Source organism: Lycorma delicatula, chromosome 7 (assembly GCF_047948215.1).
Source record: "Lycorma delicatula isolate Av1 chromosome 7, ASM4794821v1, whole genome shotgun sequence".
NCBI classification, from domain to species: domain Eukaryota; kingdom Metazoa; phylum Arthropoda; class Insecta; order Hemiptera; family Fulgoridae; genus Lycorma; species Lycorma delicatula.
In genome coordinates this window covers 127,774,904-127,793,743 of record NC_134461.1, presented here as the reverse complement: position 1 = coordinate 127,793,743, position 18,840 = coordinate 127,774,904, and the positions used below count along the sequence as shown (strand labels likewise).

The following is an 18,840-nucleotide window of genomic DNA, read 5'->3' as shown; positions in this document are numbered from 1 at the left end:
AAATCGAGTTTCATTAAAAAATCAGATACCTGCAGAAATCAGCTACCGGATTTTGTACTATTAGGTTACTCAAAAACCAACTATAAAGCATTAAGTTCTGATTAGATCCCTGTATTGTGACTACTTAGTCTAAAAAAATCCACTAATAGAGTCCTTATGTGTCTATATTTTTCTTAAATATGGGCATGCTTCCTCTATGTATGTTGTGGAATTCTTTCATTACAAGGGTTTTACGTCATCTTTATTTTTTTTTATTTATGAGTTCGTTCTGCATGTTTACTCAACAGAGATATTTTACCAATTATTGCTCTCAATTATTATCCAAAATGGGTTTTACCAAGCTGATTTGTAAAAGTTGGTAATTTAGCTTGGTTTTATTAATCTCATATTGAAAATTCAATTTCAAACAAGTAGCTCCAGATTTCAGACATTGACAAACAGTTTACCTTCTAGACAGCATGTGGCTTCTGAAATTTTATTTATAATTCCTACAAAAGCCAGTTTTGAACATAAGAGAGGTTGGTTAGTACTTAGATTTCAATCCTGTGCAATAAGAACTATGGTTCTAGTTCAAGGTGACTGATATCATAGAATTAGTCTTATCTTGAGTTTTGCCGTTTATATTTCGTTGTTTTATTTCTTTATTTGTATATTTTATCATTTTATTCGATATATTTTCTATAAAAAATAATTTGAAAATTCTACAGGTTCGGCAACATCTACAAGCTGTAGTTGGTTCTGGTCTTACATGTATTGTATTTTTCTATGGTGTTTTTTCAGATAAATTTGTGTGATTAATTGTGTACCTGTTTTTCCCAACCAGTTTCAAGCACCTAAGATTACATTCATTATTTTCTCAATACCAGAACTGCTACTGTAGCAGTTGTAGAACTCAACTAGTTTTGTGCTTCTTTTGTTTAGCCTTTTTGTTAACTTTTTCAGATTCTTTAGAAAAAAATTCCAGATAGTTTCTTCTCCAGTCTAAAGTTTAGTTAAGAACATAGGATTGAATTCATTTTTGTCACTATCAAAAATAAGACAAACCTAATTCTCAATTTCACTTTCTACCTTTTAAGAGATTATATTCAAAATGCTTTCTATTTCATCAAGTTTTAAAATTTTAACCATTTGTAGGTTATGTATGAAATGTGTGCACTGATAAATTATTTGATATAAATTGAAGTGGTTCAGAACTACAAATAACAAAACTATAATTGAATATAAATAGCAACTAAAAATACACAAAACAATTAACTGTTCATGTAACATTGACTGACTTTTACTGTTTCTGAATTAATGAAAGATTTAATTTGAATTTTAGTGTTAATTTATTTGGTTACCAATAGTTTCTGTTGGCAACAAGAACTACTTCTAGTCACTGTCTTAAATTTTTGTAGTTGTGAAGAAAAACGAGACTGACAAGTTGTTGTAGATTGGATATGAATTTTTAAATCAGTTCTTAATTATATTACAATATAATATAATTATTTTATTAAACATAGTTTTAATAGGTATTTTTTTTTAAATATATTTTTATGAAGTTATAGTTCAACATTTTTGCTTTCTAAAGCCTGATTTAAAAACTGATATTTTTTATGGTAGTTTTCTACCGTAGAAGATCATTGCAAAAAATTCAGTAATCATACTTAAAATGATTCAAAGTGATTCAGACTAAAAATTCTGAGGCTATTGTATAAATTGCAGTATGATGCACAAGGATTGCAAGCACTCTGTTGGTAGTAAGGACTATTGTTGTTATTTGAGAGTTCTTGAGATTTATTTTAATTCACTGCACGGTTAAATTCGGACAGATAAATTTTTTTAAAGTGCTTACATTACTCAGATCGAATTTTTGAAAGGTTCCTCGATATAATTCTGCAACATTCATATATGGTATAGGGTGATCTGGCAGGTTTTAATAGTTGGAAAAAGTTTTATTCTGAAAGTTAACAATATGTCCACAGTTCTGTGTAGGAGGACAATGGATTATGTATTTTTGAGACAGGTTTCTGATACTCATCATGTCACTGTTAAACTTATTGATGGTCTTGATATCTGTGTTCTTAGTTTGTATTTTCATACACAGTTTCCACTGAGGAACATTTAGAAAAGCGGGATAAAACTCTTGATCTTGTTTGTAACTGTCCTATAGTGCTAGGTACTGAAATGCAAATGTGACAATGGTATGTCACTTGTTTGGCAGCATGGAGTCACAAATGGTGAATTAGTTGAAGGCTTTTTTGTGCAGTATGGATTAAAGGTCTTTAATGTTTTCAGCGAATTAACAACATATGGTGGAATGGTAGATGGAAGGCCAAGATCTCTTCCAATAACCCTGCTGATATTGAATTATTTGTGATAAACATCTGATGCATGAAAATTTCAATCTTACCATGTTAAATTTTATATTATTTTTGTTTCACAGCCTACAAAAAGCAAAACATGGAAAAGATTATGGTGCAATCATCCCAGTATTTGGTCAGCTGATTTTAAACCAACATTGCCACCTCCTCCTCGAAACATAAAAGCACAGCGTCCACCTTCAACTGCTGGAAAACAGTGTATAAAAAAGACTGATAGTATATTGCCTGTAGCTCCTTCTGTTGTTGGTAAGTTATCATTTAGTAACATCTATGTTTTGTTAATCAGAACCATTTAACATTTGGCAATTAAGTTTATGTAAACTTTTACATAATTGTAAATTTTTTATTTTACTTTGTATTTAATTTTTTTTTAAGATTATTAATTCGCCGCATTAACTCTAAGCTCGTGTTTGAGAATTTTTATGAAAATTTTGAATTTTATGTAAAATGACTGAACATGACTGGAATTTGAATCTTGCATCTATTGATTGGATGACTGAGATATTACCAATTCCACTACTGAGGCTAGCATTTATTTTATTAATAAATTTTATTTAAACTGAAATGTTTAAAAAAGTCCCCAAAATCAAATATTAGACCTTTTTCCTCTTTTTTATTTCAATTACTTTGATTACAATCTGATCATTAATTGAAGACTAATGCCATCAGTCAGCAGTTTTGTAAATGTTTGAGATTATAAATGTTAGGATATATTTCTTAAATTAGCATATAGATTCTTTTAGTTAACAGTAAAATAGATGAAGTTCTGTATTTTATCCATCGTCTGACGGTAAATTCTGAATACCGTAAGTTTGTGGTATTTTTCACCTCTTACAGGATTTTTCAGTACTGTTCTTTTCTTTTATTATGGTAATCATAAATATTGATATTATATGTTAAGCCTAATTTAATATTTGTTTTAGCTAGTGTGATACTGATAAGAAGCCTTGTCTCAGTAATAACATAAAACGTGAAAGTTTTTATCACAAAAAACTTTCATCACATTTAATATGAATATACTTAGTGGCTGAGATCTTTTGTTATTTGAATATATAATTTTTCATTTCTTTAATTTAATAATTTTTAAAGATTAAAATTTTTATGGTAGTAATTAGACAAATTGCTTTTTTCTGGGTAATAGAGTTTTCTTCCTAATTTTTAAATTATAATTTTAAGATCTCATGTACCTTATCATTGATTTTTATCTGTTAAAATTACTCTTTTAATTATGTTCACGAATTGAAAAATGAATAATAATTGAAACTCTTAGATTAATAAGAGTCATTCTGGATGATAGTAGGGCTGTATTGTGAATGAGTTATAGTTTTCCATCAGTATGATTGCAAAAGAGAGATTGCATGCCTTGCGACATGCTGGTCACAGAAATGCATGTTGTCATGTCAGAGAATGAAATTTAATTTATCTTACATAATTTGGTGAGCACTGTCAACAGAAATTTAAAACCATTTGCTGTTGATAAGACCGGTTTTCTTTCAAAGATGAATCTTGTGAGGTTTTTTCCTTATCATACATATTTTTTTAGACATAAGCTTATTTTGACATTATCTATCAAGGGTACATCATCTTAATATAAGATCACACTGGACTGAAAACTCACAGTGAGACTAAATGGTGTATGTGATGTAGGAATAACCATATTTCCATCACTGCTAGGCAGAAAAAGTCAAATAGTATTGATGGTAGTTGATTTGAAATAGATATTACTTTTTGAACATCTCACATAATTTCATTTGTAATTATTTTTAATTCTATCAGTATCTGTTAGATAAGAATAAAAGGTGCTGGTGTTTGTGATCTTTCTGATGGTTTACGTAAAATATAACTGATTATTGTACAGAGTTCATTTAACAACTGCACAAATCTCAAAGCCACGCAAATGAGCCAAGCTCATTTGTGTGGTTAATTCAATGTACCGAATGCTAATTCTTTAAATGAATATAGAAAACATATTCTAAGATATTTATTTCTATAACATTTAAATAAGAAGAATATTTAGAAGATCTGTGCCCTTTGATTTCCTTTATAAATAAAGTTAACACACATATTTTAATTTTAAAATAGATTAGTTATACTTGGATATTATATCATATTTGAAATGAAATGAATGTTGCTGATTTGAATGCTTCATGAATGAATGTGTTTCAAATCTGGACTGGACTAAACAGTAGAATACATATCACGAAATCTATATTATGACAAAAATAAAATTACAGGGTTACAGGACTCTTTCAAGAATAAAGAAGAAATAAACTTGATTTCATATCTTAACAACCGTACTGAATTGTGATTCATTTCATATTGCTTTATGTTATTTTCTTGCCTTTTTCTTATTACTCTTATTTTTTAGATGATTCAAGACTTGAAGAAATTTTAATGGAATGTGACGAACCAGATTGCCCACCAAATAAAAAAGCACGTCTGCAAGAAGATGGAATGATGATTGTTGAAGAGTCAGAAACAAACTTTTCTAATAATGGGCATTTATCACCTGAGCTCTCAAATAAGAATAAACAGAATGTACCTATTACAAACAGATTTAAACGAAAACGAAATACTACCATAGATGACAATTGCACAGTTTTTAGCAGGTCAGAAGTTATTACAGTTAATTTATATAATTTAAAAAATACATAATCATTATAAAATGAAAGTAGTACACAGAGTAACATGTTCTCTGTTTTTATTCTGAAACTTTAAAAAAAAATAATATGAACACAATATAAAATTTGTAAGATTAAAAATTTATATAATAAATGTGTGTGTTTGTGTACATATGTGCAAGCATTCAGTGTATGTGTGTAAACCTAATTAAAAAGGAAAATTAAACTAATGCCATGATTATTTTAGAATTAACCTGGTTGAAATTGCTTGGTCATCGTATAGTTTGTTGCCTTTAAAAATAAAGGTTGTGTTTTTTAATTTAGATTCTCTGTAAAAAAATCAGTCTGTTTATTGACAATTTATAATTCTTTTACATCTTTCTGTTACAGGAATATTTATTGCATTCAAAATATTCATCTATATTTTTAAAATGGAATGATTTTTAGCAAAATCAATTTGATTTTTTCCTTCACATTCAGTTTAATAGAATTTTAAAAATTTCTCTAAAAAATCATTTCTCCTCTTTTGATTTTTTTTTGTCATTGGCTATTTAATTCGATACATTTATTCATTCCTTTCTGTTTTCCTTCAATCTTGCTTCAGTATACTTCCTACATCTGTTTTGATTTTTCAATTCTTTAATTTTCTTTAAAGGTTTTATCCTATGTGCTTACTTCTACTACCAAATTAGCACCATCCTATTAGAAAAACTATTTACTGGATGCTCAATAAATGGTTACTTGGTCTTTTTGTAAGTTCATGCAATAAAATTCCCTCTTTTTAAATGAATTCAAAGAGCTCATCATTTTGTATTAATTATTTTTATTGATTATTATTAATCATTTGTATTACTGTGGGAAGCTGATCCAGAAATAATGGCCAGATAAAGTTCCAAGTGCTTTGAATGGTGGACAGGTACTAGCTGGCATTCAGCAACTGAGGCGTGACAGGAAATTACTGCCCTTTTAATATAATAACAAGGTGTACGCCTACCTGATTTAGTTTTATTGTATGACAAGTAAGTGGTTGGGACACGTAAGCAGGTGGTGTATGGCACCTCGCTTAGTCTATTCACGGTGTTAGGTAACCTCACTAGGAGCTATTAGATTATCAGTCGCTAAACTGTTTTTGAGGCACAGTAGCCGTTTTTGGCATGAACATTTGGTCATATGCTCTAGGGCGACCGAATGGGGTGGTGGCGGGAGAAATGCCAGTTAACCAATGAAAATGATTAAATTGAATAACATATAAATAAAAAAGTTTGTCAAAGAGCCTTAGCCCTCACGCTAGGTAAGAGCACCCGACAGCACAAGTGGAATGGAACAATTTTCTTTTTTCTAATTTTGTAAGTAATAGGTAAAGCCACATTTTTATAACATAAAATCAGATTTCTCTCTTTGTTAATTTTATATCATTTGGTTGACTAAAAACAGACATAAATAATAGGGGTATACTTCTTTTTAATTTAAGAAATATTAAAGAATGCAATTTAAGTTTTCTAGAAACTGTTTTAGTCAAAAATAAAATTCAATATATGTAGTTGGTTCTTTCAAATGTAATATTATGTAACAAATATTCAATGATGGAAAAAGCAATCGAGCGTTTATTAGAAATCATTTAGTTTAAAATTTAAGTATTCCGGAAATAAGTAGTAAAGTGCAAGTAGCAGGAAGGCTGTGTTGGAGTATTTGAAGTTTAATTTGGGTAAAGGAAATATCTGAAGTATAAAAAGCTACTTCAAAATTTACTTCTGATTCACTGGTTAAAAAAAGGAAAAAAATATTTTATTTAATACAAGGATTGTCCAGAAAGTAAAGAACATTTTGATTTAAAGAAATCAAGATAAGAATTAAAAAAATTCTATTCTGTATTTAAAGGAACCTTTAGACTACATTTTAGCAATACTGACTATACAAGTTTATAGTATACTTCTGCCAAGTTCTTCGACCATTCATTGACAACGTCTTTCAGCTCAGGCTGAAATATTTTCACAATCAAAAACTGAATAACACTATGTGCTTTCTATTTGGCTTCTATATTGTCACACATTTTGAAAGCATGTAAAAAACACAAACATCCATACAGCATTGCACTTTAGCTCTGAGCTCTTGTAGTGGAGTAAGTTCAATAATGTCCACAATTGTGGGACTGGACACATGTGTCAAGGTTAAATGTTCTTTACATTCTGGACGACCCTTGTACATATGTTATCTAGCCTGCATGCTGCTCTCCAGATTTCAGAATTAATCTCTCAGAGTATTGTTCCTCAAGCATTATTAAATTATTGGTATATCTTACTGGTACTGTGTTTTTCTATTTGTAATTTAAAAATACTATTACACCTAATTTGGTGTAATTGAAAGACAGGTTCCGTGTTTAATTCATGCTGTTTTACCAGAACTGACTTAATAGAGGCACGTGGATGTGGTTATATATTTCTGGTGGTTATTACCAAGTAATATATGTTATAACTGGCAACTGAAATTTTAACGGCCGGTCAGAAGTGAATTTTTAGAATAGCCCTTGTATGCCCTTTTACTTTTCCATCTAGTGCTATAGCTTTAGAAGAGAAAGTATTGTAATCAGTCCAATTTGGGCATATATGGTTTTCACCAAATCTTAATGATTTGACACCTAAAACCCAAAAAACTGGTTGGAAATTTTCCAAATGTTTGTATGTGTGTATTCAGTCTTGCATTCTTATACCTCCAGAATTTTGGACCGATTTTCATCAACTTGGTCAGATTACTTATTTGTATGGAGGCATTGATGCCATTAAATTTTTAACTTAAATGATCAAGGGGGTGAGACTATAGAGCAGGGTCACCCTCAGTATCTTGAGATTTTGCCTAATTAAAGTCTTATTTTTCTTAGGCACATTTGTTAATCAAAAAATAATATTTGAAAAAAATTTTTTTTGCAAAATCGCATCTACACACCAAAAAATTATCTAAATAAACTAGTGGCTAAATGGGTCTTCTGTGTCAATAGTGCCCCCTCTCATCACAAAGAGTGCTAATGTAGCACTGATTTACAGCTGTTGAAGTTGTCTGCTATGTGGTGACGATAAATATTTTAAATTAAATTGTGTATGTCCATGTGTCAGAAAAACCCATATGACAAGAAAGTCCTACAACTGTATTATCAGCTTTTTTAATTATATGACCTACAATCATGAGCAATTATAAGATAAAATAATAAATTACAGACAATAAAAATGAAGTTTTTAAGAAGTATTCTAGAAAAGACATAGGTATTGATTTTGGTGAAATATTACTATAAGAAAAAGTGTGTTTAGGATATTAAATTAACAGGCTAGGGTAAGGGGATTTGATTATCTATTTTTTGTGTAAAGAGTCCCAAATGAAAGAACACTATGTATTTAACTTATATATGAAGAAAGTCTTTGATAAGTCTAAAACATGATATGGAAGAAACTAGATAGTTTTTGTTTAGGAAGATCTGAAAATAAAGAAAAGAAATTATTTTATTAAGATCGTAGGATTACAATACGAAGGTCAATGGTCTGAAGCCTGACATGAGAAGAATTGATTTGCAGGAAAGAATAACAATATTGATGAATTATATTATGACAAATTAAATGGTGTATCATGGCTGTAAATTCAAAAAATTAATATTTTTTTGTAAGATTGGGGTGCTAATCAGAGAACTTTACCAGACTTGTTACTAATAGGGGAAAAAATAATAAAGTAATCACGTGTTTTAAGATCTCTTAATTGAGTTCTGTTTTTTTTTGCTCACAAGACTTCATTAATATTTTATATGAAGATAGTAATTGTAAATTAATTTTTGTTTCAGATATTTTAATAGTCCTAATACAAGTGAAGAACTTAAATGTGAAACTAAAAATGCTACATGTGACAATATTTTAAATGAAGAAAAAGAAAAGGATACTAAATTAAGAGACCTAAGTAACAAATTAAGAGATAAAGTTGAGACTGAAATTAAATTTTCTCCTAAAAAAAATTGCACAAATGATGATATTGAAAATATTGTTTTAGAGCTACCTGAAAGTTTGTTAAATAATAGTACTGATTTAGTCAATAATGATGATGAAAATAATTTATCATTTACTTCTAGTCAGAATTCTTTGGGAAGTGAAACTGCTTCAAATTCCTCAAATTCTCAGACTCTTAGCAAATCGAATTCGTTATTTAAATGGAAAAAACAATTTTATGAAAAATTTGGTTATCTTAAGGCAAAACTTCTTGGACCAAAGTCTGTTAATAGTGATTTTCAAATTCCTGGAAAGTTATCAAGAAATATTACTGACAAAGATGACATTACTTTTAAAGCTGAGGAAAAAAATTGTGTTGATGATAATGAAAAATGTTTATTAGAGATTAGTGATTCTGCATCAGTTAGTTCCCTGGAACCTCCATCTGTTGAAAAGAAGAAAGTATGCAATCCATTTAAAATGAATTCAGTTGAAACTAAAATATCTCCTTGTTTTAGTTTATTAAGAGATCCAGTACCTGATGCATATTCACAGGTAGGTTCAGTGATTTTTTTTATTTTGTTTTGTTTATTGTGTTTTTTCTACATGCATACTGTTTTATATATATTACTTTCTGTAGAGATAATGTAACCTTGTCATGGTAAGGGATCTGGCAGGTCTGAATTATATTATAGGTGCTGTCGTAATGATGAGATGTCTAGAAAGATCAGATGTAGGAATGGAACTCGTACTTGAATTTGTACAGGGCTTTTTTTTATTAGTTTTTAAGAGCAGTAACTGTGATGAATGGTGAGATCTGAGTAGCAGAAACATAAAATGTTGCATATGCTCAGCTTTGAGAACTGCTCAGTAAAAAGAAATTGAAAACTGCAGCCTGTAATTTTTACTGTTTCTTTTCATTTTTTGGTTGATCAATGATGAAATCACTAGTGATAGAAACTAATCTTATTGAATCCATAAAATAAAATTTTATTCTTGTAACCTGTCATAAAATCATTTAATGAATTTTTTTGTTTTTTTCTTAAATTAAACACAGGTGTTAATTTTGTGTCTGATTGCTGGTAACAGCAAATATAACTGTACGTCCTTGTTGCTTTTGTACATGTAAACTATATATAAATACAGGGTGTCCCATATAAAACGCAACCCATCAATCACTCATCCATGAAATTTCAAAAGTCAAGCTTACTCCTCTACTCGTTTCTGAAATGGACTCGTCCAACGTCTGTGCATCGCGGCGACGCAGTAGAACACTACCGATAGAAACAACAATGCAATCATAACGTTCAGTGTTTCGCTAGAGACAAGATGGTGTTTTCGCTAGATGAACGTGTTTTCATCGTCGAGTCGTACTTCAGTACGAAATCAGTGGTTGCTGTGCAAGATTTGTTTCGCCATAAGTACCCAGATAAACCAGCTCCTAACAAAACATCAGTATTAAGGTTAGTTGCAAAATTTAGAGAGACCGGTTCTGTTAATAACAAGGAACACAAAAGATCTGCGTCAGCGTTGAATACAGATACAGTCACTGAAATCAAAGACCGATTACTCGCCTCGCCAAATAAATCGATCAGACGTTTGTCTGCTGAAATTAATTTGTTGAAATCAACTGTATTAAATATCCAGCCACAAACTTTGAAAAAAGTTGCAAGAAACGCTGTAAAAAGAATTGAAGCTTGTATTCAAGAAGATGGCGGCCACTTCCTACATTTACTCTAAATGGATGGTAATAATAAAAATTATGTTTACACATGCCTTTTTATTTCAATACTTACCAATATAAGGTTGGGCTGCGTTTTATATGGAACACCCTGTATATTACATTACTGAAATTAACCTTTTTAAGATCCATATCATTTATCTGACTGTAAAATTATATTTAAATTCTATTAAATAAACCACCTAGTACAGAATGTTGAGATAAGACATATCGTACCTTAATTTTCCATGAAAGTATTTTCGCAGGATCCTGAATCCTCAGTCATGATGAAATAATTCTGTTATTGAATTAAAAGAAAAATATAAAAATTCAAGTACTAAATAATGATAATTGCATATTAATTTATACAAATGGTGTCTGTTGCAGTTTTTATAAGAACATCTTTTTCAAACACTGATGATTTATCAAACTGAGATTTTGTTTGTTTTTATATATGTAATATTTTTCTAACATATTTAATTTTATGTCATATGTATTAATTTCTAATATTTCTAAATGTATGTTAGTATCAGAAAGAGAACGTTTATTGTTTAAAGTCTACCACATTAGTTACACTTAATTTATTATTTTTGTAATTTCTATAGTGTACAAGAAATCTAGTTTCAAAGGATCAGTTTGTTTTTTCTATAAAGTTCATCATAATCATTACATTTAATTTTATAAATTCCACACAGATTGTTTATTTTATTATTATTAATGTTTTGTTTAAATATTTTATTATGTGGTTATTAGGTTTGTATATTGGTTTAAATAATTCTTTATTGTAAGTTCTAATAATGTTTTTCAATGATATTATTAGTGTATAAATACGTTATGTATGTTTTTTATTTATATAACAAAATATAATAATTTTTATTATTTTTTAAATGTTACATTTTGTAGCAAAAGAGTTCAACACAAGTACGAGATAAAAATAAGTTATAGATAAAAGAATATTACAATAAATTAAATTAAATGTCTGTTATTACAGACATTTAATTTAATTTATTAACAACAGAAATTCTTTAACACATTTGAAATTAATATTAGTTCAAACCCTATATTTTATCTTTATTTCCATAATAAATGATAATTTTTCTTCATTCCTAATTATATTCATTTTGAATCTGTTTATGTTCCAAAATCCGAGCTGAAAACTTTTGAGTTTGTCTTCACTATATTTTTTCCTTGTTAGAAGATAATGAAAACGAAGATATCGGTCAATCTTTTTTTAAGTCCGGCTATATTTTTTGCTTCCCTTTCCCCTCCCCTTGCTCATCTCAGATGTACCTGTCCTGTCTTCACTTAAATTCAAAATTTTAATTTTCAGTCAAATCATTTATACTTACTTTACTGATTCTTCGTAGATTCTAATGAAATTTTACTATTTCTCACCTTGTTATGCTTTAACTCATTTGTTTTTTCACGATTTTGTGCTTTTTTAAATATCTGGTTGAATTCTATGTTAATAATTCAGAAATATAGATTGCATCATTCTTGCTACTATCTGCAATTAGTTTGAATATTAATCACAGATTATTAATCTTGCATAAAAAATGTCATAACTAGTGGTTTATCTTCTCATAACTAGTGGTTTATTAACCATGGTTAGTGAGGAATATCAGTTGTATTTTCCTTTCATTCTATAATAATGTGACATAAACTTTGGATCATATTTAAAATTTATAAGTTTGTAAATTTTATCAAAAATATGTATGGGTTGCTTTCACTTAATAGCATATTTGAGATCTTGATTGTTATACAGTTAACCGATTGTTTCAGTTAGGTTAATTCAGTTTTAACCATCATTAATTTATTTTCCTTTAATTCATTATTATTTTTTTAATAAGTTTGTTTTGTTTTATTGTTTAAGGGATTCCTTCAGGTAATCGTCACAGCACATAACTGACTGTGAAATATTTTTATTAAGTTCGTTTATCAAGGTAACTGGTGCCAAAATTTTGTGTTAAATGATTTGCTGATTCTGATTAGCATTTCTCCTCCAACAGCTACATTCGTATTATTTGCATTTGCAATGTTTTCACTTGCCTCATCCCTTCGCACCGATGCAATGAAACTTATCAAAATTCTACCGTAGAAATTACAAATATTTGTTACGTTTGTATGGCGCAATTAATTAATCAAATTATATAAAGTATCACTTCCTTATTACTCTATGTATTGCAAATTTTAAAAACAATCCCACCTTTAAAAGCTTACAAACAACAAAAATATGCAGATGGTCATAAATTATTCAACACATTTTAGGTATAAATAAAAAAATAACAAAGTACAGTACTTACATGCATGCTTTATTATTGAACAGGGCATTTCAAACAATTTTGTTTATTACATTTATTAATTTCAAACAAGTTTCACATGAACACCTTTTGTGGTATGTGTAAAATATCTAGAAGATGTTCAATTTCATACCACATATTATGAAAAATATCTGAAGTTATTCCATTAATTACAACTTTCATTCTGTTTTTTAAGTCATTGATGTTAACAACCTTCATTGTGTATACCCTGTCTTTGACAAATTCCCTAAAGAAAGAAATTGAGTGACTTAATGTCAGGGAATCAAGGTGGCCAAGGAATTATTCCTGGTCTGGCATCATGTTGTCTGTTATCATTGGACTGGTATCATGACCAATCCAACATTGAGGAAATTGTTCATGTAAGTGGTTCCTAATGTGTAAACTCCAGTGTCTTGGTAAAAGTTGTCTTGGTAAAATCTTGTTGGAAGTAAAAGTTAGATTGCTGATGTTCAATTTGTGATCTGCATACTCCTGTAACATGTCTAGATAACTAGTGTCAGTAACCGTTGGCTTGGCAAATAAGAATGGTCCAGTCACTTCATAACCAGTCCAGTCAGTTCACACAAAACGTTAATTTTTAGGTGTGTTTAATAATGTTGTGTTTGTAACGGCATGAGGGTTCTTATTGTCCCTATTCTGACAAATATTACAGTTAATGTGACCAGAAACATGAAAGGTAGCTTCATCAGAGAAGATTACTTATTCTAAAAAAATTCATTATCTTTTTTTACTGACTTAATATACTGCTGTTATTCAGTGTACTAAGAAATAAAATGTTATGAAGAATTGAAGATGCATAAGATATTTTATGTAATTTGAGGAAGTGTGGTACAGTGCTAGGTATTTTAAAAGATTGTAACTTTATATGTTATTAATTTGGGAAGATATTCTCTTTTTTGTATTCATGTTATTGTTTTTTTAATTTATAGTTATATTTTTCCTTAGAATTTGATTTTTTTGTGTGTTTTTTTTTTTTAGGAGTTTGATGAAAGTTTTATTAATAAACCTAGTCCTGTAAAAATGAAAACATCTCCAGCAAGTGATCAGTTTCAAAAGAAAAGTAGTAGCACAAAAACTAGTAGTAGATCTGTTGGTTTAAGTAAAAAACCTATGCCTGGCAAAAGTGCTCAAAAAAGTCTTTTGTCAGTGTTTATGTTACAACCTAAGTAAGTATTAAAGAAATAATTAAAGATAAGAAATAGTTATGATTTTTAATTAAAGGTACTATTTTGATGGCTGTTCGAGTAGTTTTTGATTATTCAACTCACCTTTTTTTATAATTAAGACATTCCTGAATGTAAAGCTGAGTACTAAACTTATTTGTAAGGAGGCTATTAAAACATTTATAAAATGTATTTATTTTTTGCTAAAGTTAGTTATCTTTTTTATTTTTACTTTTTTTATGAATTAATTGCATCTGAAACTTTAGCCTCCTGTGTAAAGTTGGTAATGACACTGAGTAACACATAGTGAGTTTGATTCTCACAGTCAAGATTTACTTTTTTTTCTCATCTTATACTTTATTATGATAAAATTAAAAACTTCTTGCAGTTCAAAATTTTAGGATTCCCTTCCCCTTAAATAAATTAAATATTAATAGTTAGTGAGGTTTTATTCAAAAAATATCTTTACCAATTCTTCTTTTTTTTTTTACAAGAATTAATGTCAAAAAGTGAGACAGCATAGTTCTCAAGTTAATGTTGCTGATATGCAGATTTTTTCTAGCCTTGTTGATTAAGTCACAGTCACTGACCCATCGTATATCTAATTGTGCAAAAATTCCCTTTTCTATTTGTACTTTTTGTAAGATGAAAGCAAGTTGAATAATGCTACTATCCTAATTGTAACCTTGGTTGAAATGATTTATAAGTAAGCTAGCAATCAGCAATAATGGTACACAGATAATAGGATAATAGAAATAGAAAATATATTATAGAGGTAATAGAAAGATTTTATAACCATAAGAATTTTTTACTACACCAAAACAAGTCAAATAAAGAGTAGTTAAAATGATGTTTCTGTTTTTTTTGTTATTATTACAATGGAATTTTAACAAGAGAGGAGATCAGTTAATGAGTCTTACTATCAAGATGTCTTCAAAATGCTATGTACTCCAAAAAAAACCAAACCTGTGGAAATTCTGCATTTGAGAACTTGATCTTGATAGCACACATGTCCATTCCTTGCTGTTAGTCCAGAATTTTTAACTGTTAATGTCAATTCCTAGGTTTGCCAAGCATCTAAATCTTTGATTCCCTGCATTTTTTTATTACTCATTAAAAATCCTGATCTGAGGGTAAAAATCGACATAAAAATTGAATTACCCAGCTGAACAACATTCCGTTTTGAACCAATGGGCTAAGAATGTTAAGTTTCAAGGATTATAATTTGAAGGAGATAAGTTGTAGAACTGAATATGCAATGCCTAATATCATTTAATGTTCTGAGTTTGGAATTTTTTAACAGGGTTTTTATTTATTCTGGATAAGTTGTATCTATCCTGGATAAATAAGTTATAACAAATTACAAACAAAAGTCTCATATAAATATTACACTAAGACTTATGCATTTTTTTATTGTATTATTATTATTATTATTTTTCTTCCAAATGCAGTCATTGCATCTTCAGGCACTTGTTATAAAGTAAAATTAATCAATTTTATAATATAGTTCAGAATTTTGTTCTATGAATGACAGACAATGATATAATCTTTCTGTTAAGAAAAAAATCAATGTTTTTAATTATTTTTTTGATTCACTTATTTTATTATATATTTAGTCTTATTAATTTGGTTATTTGCAATTATTATTGCCAGCGGTATGTATTAACTCATCCAGAAAAAATATGTAACTTGCAAATCAAACAAATATTACAGCATTGGTTGTAATTCTGGGCAATGATATGACTGAAACAGGTAAACTGTTAGTATTTTTTAAGGCTGTGAGACTAATTTTTGAACATTAGTTAATTTTTTTATAGTACTATTTTTATTATTTTAGATGGGAGCCCTTTATACTCCTGCCTAATTTTTGTCGGCTTTTTACTATAGTTTCCTTTGAACTACTTTGTCTCTTTTTTTATTTTAGCCTCCGGAACCGCCGTAAGGTATTACTTCAGAGGACGAATGAGAATGATAAGTATGAATGTAAATATGAAGTGTAGTCTTGTACAATCTCAGGTTGATCCTTCCTGAGATATGTGGTTAATTGAAACCCAACCACCAAAGAATCCACAATCTAGTATTCAAATCCGTATAAAAGTAACTGCCTTTACTAGGATTTGAACCTTAGAACTCACTTGAACTACCCAAGCAAGTACTGGGGCACTTCCTTTTGTTATCCATGGAATAACATACAGTTATTGTTTAATAGCACAACAAACTTAGTTATTTCTATATAAAACAATAATTGTGATCTTGTAGTGTGATTTTCACAGTGTAGTATTATGTATATATCAAACTGAAAATAACATTCATTTCAGATTTTATGTAACTCATTTGTTTGTAGCATGTTTTTGTTTTTAATGTTGTGTTTGTCTCATACTTTCCTTTTTTTAAGGATTTTTTACTTTTACATCACTTTGGTTTGTTGTTTTTATCTCCTTGAGATCTGCTTACATAAGTTTTTTTTTTTTTCCATTGGTATAGTGCAACAAAAAATGTCCTCATATTGAATTACTACTACTTTTTGGGTAAAATTACATTTTGTTCAAAATGTTATTTCATTTTAGAAGATTACTACTGCAACTTTGTTTTATTTTTGTATTTTGAACAATGATAAACTCTCTAGTTGTTTGTTTCCCCCCTAAAAATACATCTGCTGGTATTGCGGATTTTGGGATTCACAGAATTATATATAGACATGACTGGGTTTCAACTGAGTTTTTCTGTTATTGCATTTTAAATGTATTTTATGAATAATTTATCAGTCAACTGTAGATTTAGAGTGTTTCATATATTTAAAAAAAAGCTGTACAACTTGCCAGATCCAACTTTGATTACAGAAATCTGAATTGGTGGTCATCATACTATATAACTGTGTCTGCAGGATTACTTTATTTCAGTCAAATAATTCTCAAAGTATTCTTTACCGTTTATTGACAGTTGCTGGTTTTGAAGTACATTTTTTTAAAGCCATTAATTATTTCTTAGAACTTGTGTGTATAAAAATGATTCTATTCTGGTTATTACAGAAGCATTTGTATAAGTAATTGTTTCAGCTGAAGTATGGAGAGCTAGTGTGGCTGGTGTATAAACACTAAATGGTTTACTAATCTGCCTGAATAAGCAAACAGCACAGCCAAAGCTTCTGCTTGAAAGCTGTGAATAATAGCTTTGATCACTTGCATATCTTTACAAACCCTTGAATCATTGTTTGTTTTTTAAAACACAGATAGTTTTTGTCACAAAAACTCACTTTTGTATATAACATTGCTCCCAGTTGTTTTTAAGTTTTCAGTTTGTTTATGTGAAACCCACCGGGTTGGTCTAGTGGTGAACGCGTCTTCCCAGATCAGCTGATTTGGAAGTCGAGAGTTACAGCGTTCAAGTCCTAGTAAAGCCAGTTATTTTTACACGGATTTGAATACTAGATCGTGGATACCGGTGTTCTTTGGTGGTTGGGTTTCAATTAACCACATATCTCAGGAACGGTCGAACTGAGAATGTACAAGACTACACTTCATTTACACTCATACATATCATCCTCATTTATCCTCTGAAGAATTATCTAAACGGTAGTTACCGGAGGCTAAACAGGAAAAGGAAAGAAAAGGTTTGTTTATGTGAGAACTAGAACTACCTGCAGCATATTTTTTTGTGTTTGATATTCTTTATTTTTTATGTTTCAGACCTAAAATTCAGTGCTAATATTGGTTTTTATTTTGAATGATCTGGGGTGATTTTGTAATTAATAAGACTGTTAATTATATTCATGAAGAGATATTTATCCAGTTAATGACTGAAACTGTGTTTGTTTCTAAGAATTGTGTTAGTTTAGATATAAGAACGCTTATTGTATTAAAGTTTGTTTTTCTAATATTAATGTTATTTTTCATTTATTTTAATTAATCTGTATGAAAATAATCAAGAATTTAATTTCATTACAACCTTGGTATTGTTTGTATGCATGTATGTGAATTTGTATTAATTTAATTATGCATGTGATTTCATAATGTATGTCTCCGTACTATTAATTATAACATTTGAAGACGGTGTATGGTTTTTTTTTCATATTTAGTCATTACTTTTTTTTTTAATTATATATTCATCTGGTTACTTTTTTTATCTAGTTTCTTCAGTTACTTGCAGTTTTTTGCTCCCACTTCCATGATCTGGAGTTATATCCAATTGTTCATCTGCATCTTATGTTTTTCCTTTATTATACATATCTTATTTACAATATTCAATATTGTTTTGGCATTTTTCATACACTAAAAAAATTCCTCTCATTATTAATGATAATCAGAATTGGGATAATATCTGTAGTTACTTATTCAAAATAAATAAATTACATGAATAAAAAAAATATCAAGCCAATTGAAATAGCTGACTCAATGAATTCATACTTTTGTAAAGTTGGAACAAAATTAAGTGAATAAAATTAAGTAACCTCATAACTTAGAAATAAAACTAACCAAATAATACAAAGACAATATTTATGAAACCTACTGATGGAAATGAAATATGAAAAAATCATTACTAACATGAAATTTAAAAATGATGGAGTAGATAAAATAACTTCTAAAACTATATGTAATTATATATTAGAACCATATTAAAATAATTTATATGACCACATTCATTTTTTAAAAAATGTATATAAATAAAACTGAAGTGATATTTATTTACTTTATAA

The 18,840-nt window shown here is 28.9% G+C and overlaps 1 protein-coding gene across 2 annotated transcripts in view; it reads left to right on the top strand.

Annotated features, from left to right (window-relative positions):
* tos (Exonuclease tos) overlaps nucleotides 1–18,186 on the top strand; it is a 43,708-nt gene extending 25,522 nt beyond the window's left edge. For both annotated transcript variants that reach the window (XM_075371540.1, XM_075371538.1), the window contains 5 exons: nucleotides 2,426–2,609; nucleotides 4,732–4,972; nucleotides 8,805–9,498; nucleotides 13,963–14,150; nucleotides 17,834–18,186. In XM_075371540.1, the coding sequence (XP_075227655.1) occupies nucleotides 2,426–2,609; nucleotides 4,732–4,972; nucleotides 8,805–9,498; nucleotides 13,963–14,150; nucleotides 17,834–17,852 (1,326 nt within the window). In that variant the 3' untranslated portion in view covers nucleotides 17,853–18,186. The remainder of the gene's footprint in view (nucleotides 1–2,425; nucleotides 2,610–4,731; nucleotides 4,973–8,804; nucleotides 9,499–13,962; nucleotides 14,151–17,833) is intronic.
* The last annotated feature ends 654 nt before the right edge of the window (nucleotides 18,187–18,840 follow it).